General features: G+C 39.8%; 1 protein-coding gene across 4 annotated transcripts in view; it reads left to right on the forward strand.

Moving 5' to 3' along the window:
* The window catches only part of LOC119361749, a 33,258-nt gene that overhangs the window by 2,361 nt on the left and 18,234 nt on the right, over window positions 1–12,663 (forward strand). The window contains exons 2-11 of one of the 4 annotated variants that reach the window (XM_037626892.1): window positions 3,669–3,844; window positions 3,930–4,188; window positions 4,322–4,553; window positions 4,627–4,777; window positions 4,860–5,045; window positions 7,497–8,386; window positions 8,873–10,912; window positions 11,002–11,045; window positions 11,327–11,498; window positions 11,670–11,713. In XM_037626892.1, coding sequence (XP_037482789.1) covers window positions 3,716–3,844; window positions 3,930–4,188; window positions 4,322–4,553; window positions 4,627–4,777; window positions 4,860–5,045; window positions 7,497–8,386; window positions 8,873–10,912; window positions 11,002–11,045; window positions 11,327–11,498; window positions 11,670–11,713 — 4,147 coding nt within the window. In that variant the 5' untranslated portion in view covers window positions 3,669–3,715. Of the gene's footprint in view, window positions 1–3,653; window positions 3,845–3,929; window positions 4,189–4,321; window positions 4,554–4,626; window positions 4,778–4,859; window positions 5,046–7,496; window positions 8,387–8,872; window positions 10,913–11,001; window positions 11,046–11,326; window positions 11,499–11,669; window positions 11,714–12,663 lie in introns of those variants that run through there. The other 3 variants (XM_037626891.1, XM_037626893.1, XM_037626894.1) reach the window with 3 other exon arrangements.

Consider the following 12,663-nt stretch of genomic DNA (forward strand, 5'->3'; position numbering starts at 1 on the left):
TTTTAAATAAACATTGATTATTGTTATAATATATGTTGAACAATTTTTAACTACACAATGAACATTTTTCTGATATACGCTAAACAATATTTGAATACACATTGAATATTTTTGTGATATATGCTGAATAAATTTCAAATTGTGAACAAAATTTAAAAACCACCATCTTTTCTGAAATCATGAATATATTTTGGCACTTCAAACTTTTTCAAAAACAAAGGATAAAAGTAAAAATTAAAAGGGGTAATATAAAAAAAGGAAACAGAAAAGGCAAGAAAGGAATAAAAACAGAAAAAAGAAAAAAAAAGAAAATTCGAAAAACTAGCGAAAGAAAAAAAATCTGGAAAAGTCTTGCTTATGGATGTTTCTAGAAGATTCCCAAAACCGGTTTGCATGACACTGGTTTAAAGCTCGACGTGGGCCGACCCGTCTCGTGCCGCAGCTCCCTTCCTTCAGCAAAGCCGCAGAAGTTTGACTCTCATGAGTGTCATATAGGGTTCGCCCGCGGAGACATAGTCGCGAAGGATGGCACAATCAATGCGCTCATTGGGCCCTTCCTGCCATGGCCTGTCCTGAGTTTTTGGGGAGCCCGAGGCAAACCTAGAATTCAAGGCCTTTTGTATAAACAAGTTTTTTGCTATCGCACATGTAGATGCGCCATAAGTATTGCACATCTATAATTTGAGTAAGTATTTGTTTTTTGTTTTTCTGCTTGATTGAGTCACTTAGATGTGCAATAACTTAGACAAGCAAACGAGGGTTTAATGGGCCGGACCATGTGAGTTATACTAATAATCTCATCCTTTCAGCGTGGAATAGGAGCTTCCAAGGAGTTCACACAACCAACATAAGCTGACACTATCGCGAAAACGTGCAAGCCAACACAACCACGCACCGAACAACTCCACTCTCCTCTCACAACAAAAAATCGTCTTCAGCAACAATCCAACACGATATATGAATGAAACAATATCACCACAACATAACGTAGATAAACCCAGTATGAAACAAATCGACTGCAATAACTTGCTAGAAAAAATGGGTAATCCCAAGAGTGAAATACGGTGCGGCGAAGCACGCTTTAGCCTCTAGTATTAGTCATTTACTCTTATTCTAAACTTGTTTCCAATGAGTTTATGTCGCTAGGTTGTACATTTTTTTAATGGTGGAGTATACGCAAAATCATACTGTGGTCCAACCACTCCTTGACCTTGAGGATATATATAATTTAAAACTAATGGTAGTGTGTTTGATGAATGTTAGCGGTTGTAATTCTACAAAACAACCAACACAATGTCCAGATAATAAAAGAGATAACCAGATTTATAGATACATGAATAAACTACTGATGACCCTTTTTGCAAAATACAATTGATATTTGCAATAAAAACAATCCACTCGAGACTCTCTACCTCGCAACGGGCTTATATATGCAGTTAGAAAGTTTAAAAGAATGTAGAAATCTTGCTAAAACAATTTTGGCAGTACTTATTGAAGTAATAATTAATTTCGGTGCTTTATTTTCGATATCTTGTGCTAAGATTGAGAGTGGTGGCTGATTCGGTCGGCGGTCCTAAGAGGCCATGACCGCAGCCTACAGTGTTGGCCCTATGATGTCCACTGTCGTGGATCCATCGCATGGGTCATTGACAACGGAAACCACCCCCTTGGAGACTAGAGCCTCGACGGGAGCTTAGGTAAGATTCATCGATCGATCGATATTCTATATAGATATTTATGCCGAGATAACTAGTTGGAAGGTACCTCTTGCAAATCCAGGAGTGGCACAGATGCATGTGTGACACTTGTACAAATCCAGGAGTTTTGTGCTTCTCTTTGTTCATTCATTTTCTTAAAAATGTTTCATCTCTTGAACCATGCATGCATCCAAATCACGAACCGTCTTCACCGTTGCATTTCTCGAGTTGAGATCTTCGAACCTAGATCCCATGTTAATAGGTTTTGGGCGAACTTTTGTTTTCTTGAAAAAACTGGCCTGGGTGCCTTGCCCTTGGGTACCTCTTAAAAAACAGTAATTCAGACGTAAAGCCATCTGGCCTGGGCGCCATGCCCTTCGATAGCTTCCTGATCGGTGCCTAAATCTCTTCATTAGAGAATGGTTGCTCAAGGAATGAGAGATCAAACATGCGTGGACCGAGGCCATCAACGGGAGGGTGAAGTCATAGACATCCATGGTCCCTAAGATGAGGGAGAAGTGTTGAAAGGCATTCTACACAATTGCAGTTTGAGCAGAGATGGTAGAAGTCACAACGTGAAGATCAAACTTTTATCTCTTCTGCTTGCAGTGGGCAGCATGGAGGCGGAAGAAAGCAGGGTTGTTGTCACCCTCACTAAGAAAGTGAGTGCATTGGCATGCAACAGACCTTTCCAAAGACGCGAGGCCAATGTAGGAAGCCTTCAGCTTGTGGCATTAACAGGATTCATGCGGGAAAGGGGCTGGAAAGCCTGTGTGGCATCAAAACGGGCAATGAGCTCACGCGTGACTGAAAGCTACAGGGATATGTTGCCAATAGACTTGGCACTCCAGCGCTGCAGCCATCTCGCAGTAGCTATATGGCGTGCAAAAATACGGCAGAAGGGGTCCGGCTCGGGAGGATTTGAGGACCATGATAAATGGTGACCTGGTGGAAGCCTTCGATCTTGGGCCAGAAGAACTTAAAATGAAAACATCAAGGTTCCAAAGAGAACTTGATGCAATCAATGAGCAAGACACATGATCAGATGTTGCCGAAGAGAGGCATCTAAGGATGTAGTGAGGGTGGGCGATTTCCCAGTTGCCCATACAGAGAATGCGATCACTCCGCTTGAGGGTAGGCTAGTCGCACTCACTGAACCAGGTGTAAGCAACTCCTCATCAAAAATGAACCGCTGGAAACGCCGCACCGTGGCACTGTGAAGGCTGTCATTATTTTTTCTCCGCGGCAGTGGAGATCATGTTGAAGTTGCCGCTAATGACGCAATGGAATTTAAATAAAAAAGGTGCACATAACATAACTTATTATTTTAAGATAAATTCACATGGAATTTTGATAAGAAAACCAAATATGAACAAAAGCATTGTTTTGCACCTCTATACCAATATAGAACAATGTTATAAACATTTAGGCATTACAAGCTGTTAAGAAAGAAAAGCTTGCCGTACAAAAATAACTGACGAGGCACTGAAGTACTAGGTTAAATAACATGGAGTATTCCCGTAAAAACCAATTGTGGTGTTGGTAAAAAAATAAATGACAGAAATAATTTATGTACACCTCAGTAGGTGTAGGTCAACCAGAAAACACTAAAGCAGGTAAAATGAAGACAGAATACGCTAAAAAATTCGTACTAATCGAAACATGTGAGAATCTATAATCACAAAAAAGATATAACTATGGTCATTCAAGTAAAAAAAAAGGTGTGTATATAACCTAATTTGGCTTTTCATTATAAGGCAAAATTTACATATACAAATAAATAAACATACACGTGTAACCTCACGTTAAAGGAAAATGCAGACAACTGAGAGCCCTACAGTTTAAACAAAGTGAGCAATCCGAAGAAAAAAATCAGAGTAACAATTATTAATTCCCTTTATTTGTTGTACAAGTTATGCGTAAAACATGTATTGTCTCGCTTAACAAAACATTCAGGTTTCCATTTACTAGAAACATGGGACGTCAAAGCTAAACACTCCTGGGAGATATATGATACCATGGCGAGCAAGTTACAACATATGAGTGTGATACCAAGGGAATTTACCCTCCAATATCTGGAACAGATTACAGATAACTTCTCCGAGGACCACATAATTGGTCGTGGTGAGCATGGAGTAGTTTACAAGGTATATTTTTATTCTCAGTTATATGTATGTATTAATTTACTTGAGAACATACTATAACTACAACAAGCCATGTAAATTTTAACAGGGAGTGCTGGATAATGGGGAAGAGATTGCTCTGAAGAAGTTATATCATATGCCAGAGCTTGATGACACACAATTCAGGAATGAGTTAAATAACCTTGTGAGAGCCCGGCATCAAAATATTATCCGGTTGATTGGTTACTGTTGTAATATTGGGCATAAACGTGTTAAACACGATGATGAATATACCTCTGCAGTAGTGGAAGAGAGATTTCTCTGCTTCGAATACTTGCAGGGCGGAAGCTTGGACAAGTATATTTCTGGTATAATAGTATTATGTTTATATTAGTAGTATTATTTTGCATGTAAATAAAATTAATTCCTTAAACTATGTCTTCGTTTAGCTACTCTTAGTTTATATCTTACTGGAGTACACTTTTGTGCATAATTTTACAGATGAATCATGTGCACTTGATTGGCTCACATGTTTCAAAATCATTAAGGGGGTATGTGAAGGTTTGAATTACCTTCATAATGGAACCAATGATCATATATTCCATCTGGATCTAAAACCTAGCAATATATTGCTAGACAAGAATATGATGCCCAAAATAGGAGATTTTGGTTACTCGCGACTCTTCCCTTCAGCACAGACATATGTCACAACTGAAGCTACAGAACAGACACGGTAAGTTGATAGTTCATGAGAAATTGTCAACTTATTTTTTTAACAATGATGAAAAGAAATTGGTATCATGCAGGGGATACAAGCCACCAGAATACATCAATAAAGGAGAAACTACATCAAAATTTGACATATTCAGTTTGGGCGTTATAATAATAGAAATAATAGCAAGGTTTATTGGCTATTCTCGCCGCTCAGACATGCCTTTTCAAGATCTTTTTGATTTCGTAAGAGAAACAAATTCCTACACCCTTACCTGCCAACAGTTTTCACAAATACTATTATTTTATATTTCAAGTTCGCATGCAGGTACATCTAAACTGGAAGAACAAGTTGGTGGCAATGACGTCGTGTGATACATCACGACAAGTTAGGGTATGCTTAGAAATGGCGTTAAGATGTTCGGAGGACGACCAAATGAAAAGACCTCCTATAGCCGAGATTGTCAAGGAGCTGAATAAATTAAACACTGCCGAAAGTTCTTTTACAGGCGAGGTATATATGTTCACACTTCTCACATCAGTTATTTCCTTTCCACGTATGGCATGGATCTTTTAGATAACAAAAGAGAACACCATATAGCTTTGCGTGTGAAGATGAACACATCCAACCCTTTCTTACTAAATTTTGTGCTAGCAGGCATGATAAAATAAAGAAGTATATATCTTTCTGTGGGAAAGATAAGTATAGCATATGACTTGCCTTCTGTCTGGGAATTGTGCCTTCCCTGGCGTGTTAATGTATATGCAATGCCGAACTTACTGCCATATGCTTTAGCTATACAATGTGTGATGCCTATCACACACAGTTTGGCGCTAGGGTCTGCGTTAGGTGAGGCTTAATAGCACCATTCTGCAATAGTGATGTATGGAGTACTTTCCAGGGGGCTTTTCTTCTTAGTTCTCTTCGTGTGTGTTTTCCCATTTGTAACAGACTCTTTGTGATGCTCCTGTAGATTTATTTTTTTCTTGAAAAAATATTTATTTTATGAAACTATTAAGTTGGTTCACTTTTCTCCTTATATTTGTTTGCTGCACTTTACATCTCTATCTCCAACCGTGAATGTACAATGCATATTTTATACAATATATGTCACACAAAATATATGTGCGCCATTATGGAACTGCACATCACACACGGAACAAGGACCCCTCACTATCGGCATTTCTCTATGTAGGGAACTGTTTGTTTAAATAAATGTAGGTAAATGCAAATTGTCAAGTGCATGTATGGGACGTGATGGCTCAATGCACACTATTTCTCGCGGAGAAACGTGTGCGATATTCGGGTCATATGGCACACAAGCGTTCTTGGCCTGAAATGTGTGCTTTTAGGTTACACACGGGCTTGCTTATCTGCCCGTGTTCCCTTCAGCTTTTAGATTGCACACCGCCACATTTTGGCCATGTCCAGTGTAACAGCAACATAAATTCATATGAAAATATGCTTATGCGCGCGCGCACACACACACACACACGCACACGCACACGCACACGCGCGCACACGCACAATAAGGAAAAACACCATAATTTTTTATTATGCTGTAGCCTACGCCTCTTCTTTTGGGATAGTCCCACCGGAGTATCTCTAATCTATTCCTGCTTAGGCTATGCATTAAAGTCAATGTATACATGAATATAAATAAACAACATATACATATAGTTTGGATAGATCCCTCTTTAGGAAGGGGAGGACGAGCATCACATCATTCTCGTCTAACACATTTACATCAAACCACTCCACATTCAATTTTTGATTCCATCATCTAGTTTGTCCGGATCATGATCAGAGATATGTGACTAGAGACGGAAGCTCCTTGTTCTGACTCAACCCATGAATCCTGAATGCCACAAGAAATCTTTTATTCTGGCCCGCGTGTGGTACCGAAAATGAGAAGATACATATACATGAAAATAAATTAATTTAATATAGCTAGCTCAAATGAGTCAAACCAATTTAGAAGAGCAAGAGCGGACAAATATCATCCTCTTCTAATGTTCCAATCATTCCAGCCTTGTAAGCTCCGTCATCGAATTTCTCTAGATCATGCTCATGCATATATGAGAGGATACTTAAGTTATTTGAACTAATACAAGCAGGATATTTCGACGGTGTGCATTTGCCCAAACCAATCATGCTAAGGTTACGCATTACAAGAGGGATATTTCACGGGCTAATGATGATCCTGAGACAAGAAATGAAACATCAAGTCTATTTTTGGCGATACTAAAATAGAGCATCGTCACTGCCGCAAAATTTAGTAGCACTAAACAAAACACTCTTCAGAAAAAGTGTCTTGTGTAGTGCATCAAAACTTCACAATTGGGAGGAGGTGAACTTCGAGTGAGTTATGATCTCGTAAATCGTGAAGCTTCCCCGTTCTCGTCTTATGTAGGGGCTCTATGAGTGCTTGTGTTTGTGTGGTATGTAGGTGCATGCACAAAATAAAATATATTCATAAATGTTTTGTTATAAAATACGTCAAGAAAATAGATAATATCTATCTTTAGAAACATGGCGCGCGCGCACACACACACACTCACCCCTGTGAACGCACCCACGCACACAATATCCCTATGTGCACCTCACCTCTGAGAGACTAAGCCGGGAAATGTTCAAATTGACAAAGTCGTCACAGATGCCTCATAGTTGATGGGCACGCGATACGGTTGAAGGAATAACATCATAGAGCCTGAAATAAATTCTGAAAAATGCAACCACCCATGCCAAATTTAGGACTTGAACTTGGGTGAATAGGTTCCACCACATGGTACCTAGCCATATGAGCCATGCTCAGCATCTTGGTTAGTTCACAGCAATTCAGAAAATTCATACATGTATATAGGAGAGTAGCCCATACAATGCTATGTAGCTAGAGATATTCATTTGTGTTTGCTTTAGTCAGAGAGTAATTGATGTTTCTAATAAACTGACGCTTGGCTTTAGGCGGAGATGGAGGACCGGGGCTCTGAATGGCTTCATGCAGCGATGGAGCTTCCTGTTTCCGCTTCGCTCGGCCCTATAGGATCCCTGTTCCGGAAACTCCATTCATTTAAGGCTACCAAGGAAATTCTGCCAGAGGGGGTTAATGAAGGTGAGATCCACAGTCTCAAAAAAGAGCTCAAGGAATTATGCATCTCGCTCATGGGTCTGTCAGAGGCCAATGACACCAGCTTAACGGCCAAGTACTGGATGAAGGAGGTGCGTGAAGTCTGTTATGATACAGAGAATTACTTTGACAAGCTTATAATGCAGCCCAGTAATGGCAGTAATGTGCGTTGGATTCACAAACTGCTGAAAAGACGGCCCCAGATTGCAATTGATTTCTCAACATTAGTGGCTCGTGTGGCCGATGCCCGTGAAAGACGTGGACGACTCGTCAAATGGAACACAAATAATGAAAACATCGAACAAGAAAGTGGACAAGCTTGTACCACTCCAGCCGTTGCTAGTTCCTCCACATTGTCTCTCCAAACGCCGGTACTGGTTGCCTGTGTCAGGAGGCCCGAGCTGACCCTCAAACTGTCGGTGCCAGCTGCTGCACACATGGACAATCTCGTCAACCTCCTGGCATTCGACGACCAAAAACAGAAACGACTCAAGGTAGTATCTATTTTTGGGTTTGCGGGTGTTGGAAAGACAACAGTTACCAGGACCTTATATCGTAAGTTTGGAGGAAAATTTGACTGTCGGGCTTTTCTACGGATGTCTCGGCAGCCGGATATAAGGAGGCTTCTCACCAGCATGCTCTCCCAAATCAAGGCACCTCCGGCCCACGCCTATGCTGATGTGCAAGTGCTCGTTGCCAATATCAGGACACATCTAGAACACAAAAGGTAGTTCTCTGTCTTCTGTATATAATGAAAATGCTTGCATTGTTAGGCCCCTCGGCTGTGTTTAGTTATGGTCCATAAAATTAAACCTCTGAAATGGCATATGCCATTAATTCCATGACCTTTTACCACCCCTATACAATACATATGCCACTAATTGCATAACGGTTTTAATAGCCCTCAACGACATATATATCAGTAATTGCTTTATCTGGCCTAAGGCTTTAGCCTAGGCCAAAGCGAAACGATGTAGAGTGGCAAAACTGAGCATCCAGATTTTATTACTGTAAAATGGAGTAGACAGACCAAAGTGATGGTATGAATGTGAAAGCCCTTTAAGTAATGTACAATAATAACAGATAAGTTATATTTAGTTAAATGTGTGGTGTTTGAAATTAAGTCATGGCCTCAAAAATGCCACTTGAACAAAAGTGTATTTATTTCAGTATTGATTTCTTTTGTCTAAATCTAACCTATATATTCTTCTAGGTACTTCCTAATAATTGATGAGTTATGGACTCCATCTGTATGGAACACTATTAGGCGTGCTTTTCCTGATGGCAACTGTTGCAGCAGAGTCATAACCACCACACAAAATGAGGATGCGGCTTTGGCCTGCTGTAGCTATCAGTCAAAGTACATATTTGAAATGACATCAGTTAGTGGTTATCAATCAGCAGAATTATCATCCACTGGAGTCTCTGACTCGGGGTGTGCTTCTCGTCAAGATTTTGAAGAACTTTCTTATGGGGTTATCATGACATCCGGTGGCTTACCGTTAGCAAGTGTTAACACCGGCAGTATAACTGAACCAAACCTCGTAAAGGAGCAATGGGAGCAGATACAAGATTCTCTGTCCTCTACTTTGAGTGCAAACCCTACTTGTGAAGTGATCGAAGAAGTCCTAAACCTTATTTACAATAGTCTTCCACGTCACTTGAAGACATGCTTGCTCTATCTTAATATGTATCCAGAGGGATACATGATCTGGAAGTATGTTCTTGTAGGCCAGTGGATTGCAGAAGGTTTCATTGGGGTCACTCGAAGAAAAAAAGGTTTTGTGGGTGCAGTAAAACAGCAAGACAAAGAGGAAGATGAAGTAGAAGAACAAGTTAGTGTTGCTCAGGGTTATTTCGTTGAGCTTGCTCGTAGAGGAATGATCCAAGCTGTAGACACCAATGATGAAGGTGAAGTATTATCATGTACAGTCCACCACATGGTATTGGATCTTATTAGGCGCAAATCCATGGAGGATAACTTCGTCACTACTGTGGACAAATTTCCATCAGCTCTAGTCCTTCCTGACATGGTTCGTCGACTGTCCATCCAGTTTGGAGATGCAAAAGCTGCAAAGATACCAGAAAACATGTTTTTGTCCCAAGTTCTATCACTTTTATACTTTGGATCTTTTGAATGTGCACCTTCCACTGGGGATTATGTGTTTCTTCAAGTTCTGAATCTTCATATCTGGGCAGATCAAGAAAAGACTTTTGACCTTACTACAATATCAAAACTATGCTGGTTAAAACATTTTAAGGTCGAATGTAATACCACCGTCAACCTTCCAGCCAAGGTTCAGATGCTTCAAAACTTAGGAACACTGGAAGTGGATGCTCCGCTATCTGTTGTTCCATCGGATATTTTTGCTTTGAAGAGTCTGTTGCACCTATGCCTTCCAAGCCAGGTTACTCTGCCTGATGGGATTGTACACATGACATCACTTCGCCGCCTAGGGGATTTTAGCCTCAGCACTAACTCAACCGACAATGTGCTGGGACTAGGCAAGCTTATTAATCTATGGGATCTTCGGCTGACATGTTCCACAGTAAAACCAGGGGGTCTGATTGGGAACATGAAGCATTTTGGCTCAATTCTAGGGGATTTCGAGCAACTCAAGTCTCTAATTATTGACTCTGAAACTCCGAATGTGGGTATTTCTTGTGACTGCCTAAGCAGTGTTTCCTGTGGTCCGGTCCTTCTTGAAAGAGTTGAGTTCCCACGGAATTTCATCTTTCCAAGCCTTCCCAAGTGGTTCGGAGATTTGGAGAAACTCTGCATTTTGAAGGTAACTGTTAGGGAGACATCGACGGAAGATATTAATATCCTTAAAGGGTTGAATGCCCTCACTTCTCTCTCAATCTATGTATCCATCACACCAAAAGCAAGGATCGTCTTTGACAAGGAGGGGTTCACAGTTCTCAAGTATTTCAAGTTCACGTCTGCTGCACTATGTCTGACCTTTGATTTAGGAGCAATGCCAAAGATCAAAAGGCTTAAGCTAAGGTTCGATGCTAATAAATTTGAGCAAAGTGACATTCGACAAGCCAGCATCGACAACTTGTTAGGCCTTAAAGAGGTTTCTGCAAAAATTGGAATCCTCGGTACTATTGAATCGGGAACCAAAGTTGCCTTATTGATGGCCATCTTCGGAACACATCCAAGTAGACCAATCATCAATGTGCAATCGGTGGATAGGACATTTGGTGGAAAGAGCAATGTGCGTCTAAGCACCATGTTATTTGATACCCGGTACATACATACTTTGATTCTAGCCAACTAATAATCTCCAGGCCATTGCTCTTTCTTTACTTTACATTCATTCTTCCTTTTCTTATCAGGTCTATTGTGGCACCAGACATCTCTTCTCCTATGCAAATTTTAGGTATACTTTGTTTCATTCCACTGTTAGTCAAAACTAGCATAGTGGCCCTCGTAAATGATAGGGCATCATTTTAAATGTGTTAAATATGTTCTATAGTTCTAAAAATATTTCTATTGTTTGAATGGAGTATGTTTCTATAGGCAAGGTAAATGGTATGCTAGAAAATATCACTTGGAGGGAAAAGATCTTTATTATTTAAAATTTTATTTTTCTGAAGTTATTTTCCATATGACCAATGCTATGTGTCTCATCTAACTTGTTAGTACTCTGGATGGAACCAGGGGAAGTCACAGAAAATGAGGCAAAAATAGAGTCTACACTAGAGGCTACATTTAGCAAGCTAGAAGGAGAACACATTATTACTTTAGAGATCTCAGAGGAAGTCTCTGATGAACATCATGGAATTCAAGTAAAGGATTCCCAGGAAGATGATAACACAGAATATGATAGCAGGTTCTTATATATGGCTGAAAAATGGCATTCAACTTCTACTATCTCCTTTTCATATCTTTTAGTATTTCTTCACTTGGGCCTAGCTAGCCTATGAACTAACTTTCGTGTGTACCCCATTACGCTGCTTGTATGAGCTTCACCGGCTTTTCTAATAATGATTTTTGCCATCAGGAATTATCTACCACCGAGTTCCATTTCGCATCTTCAGGATCCAGGTGATCTTGTTTATTAACATATATAATTGTTTATATACCAATGCACGTATTTCTTCCTATGGATATTTTTGTCTTGCTTTAGATTTTCCAGTCATGCTACAATGTGTTGGGTAATTTGTGAGAAGCTTAAGGTGTAAAGATATATGCGGGAGGAAATACACCGAATGATTGATGGTTTTACCCAAGGAAGCTATCACAAAATGCAGCCTTTTGTTGCTCGAGCTCAATGGAGCTTGTTTTCCGGAAAAACTATATATCAAAAAGGGCATTTCTAAGTTTCAACAAATTCTGAAGAAAACTCCAAATTGCCGTATGGATGTATACTGTATGTTTGAAATTTGTGTGTGAACTTTCCAACAAAAAAGATCCATAGAGCTTGAGTAACCAACATGTTTTCTGGGCAATAGCCAGGAACAAGTATTGATAGAGACATTGATTCTCCATCGGTCAATGATTTGAGTAGGAGATCTAGGGTTAATATTCTACTTTTTTTATGGAAAAGGACATTTTTGTTATGCATTAAGTTAATACAAATAAATTGACCCAACCTCACCAACTCCACTATGAAAATTTGTATATGATGCACACAACTAACAAAAGCATACCCGCCGATATAAAAAGGGTAGAAACATACAATCCAAGAATGGCAACACTCACCACACTAATTTACAAAGAAGTAATAACCAAACACCCCTTAATTTGCTTCACGAAAAACTGCACATTTGACAACCAACATGAATAAGGAATGACATCCAAAAATGTCTCGAGAAGTGAGACAACGAATCTCGATCATAAAGTGCCAAATCTAGGATGACCATCCTGAGTCAGAGGCATAATCAGTTGCAAAAGGCTCTCTCCACTAGTGCAAATATGTTCATGACACAAGTTTTAAGATATCCATTGCAGATTTCACAAATCATGACAGGAAATTGTGTGTGTGATGGTGGGGG

Source organism: Triticum dicoccoides, chromosome 2B (assembly GCF_002162155.2).
Source record: "Triticum dicoccoides isolate Atlit2015 ecotype Zavitan chromosome 2B, WEW_v2.0, whole genome shotgun sequence".
In the NCBI taxonomy this organism is placed as follows: Eukaryota; Viridiplantae; Streptophyta; class Magnoliopsida; order Poales; family Poaceae; genus Triticum; species Triticum dicoccoides.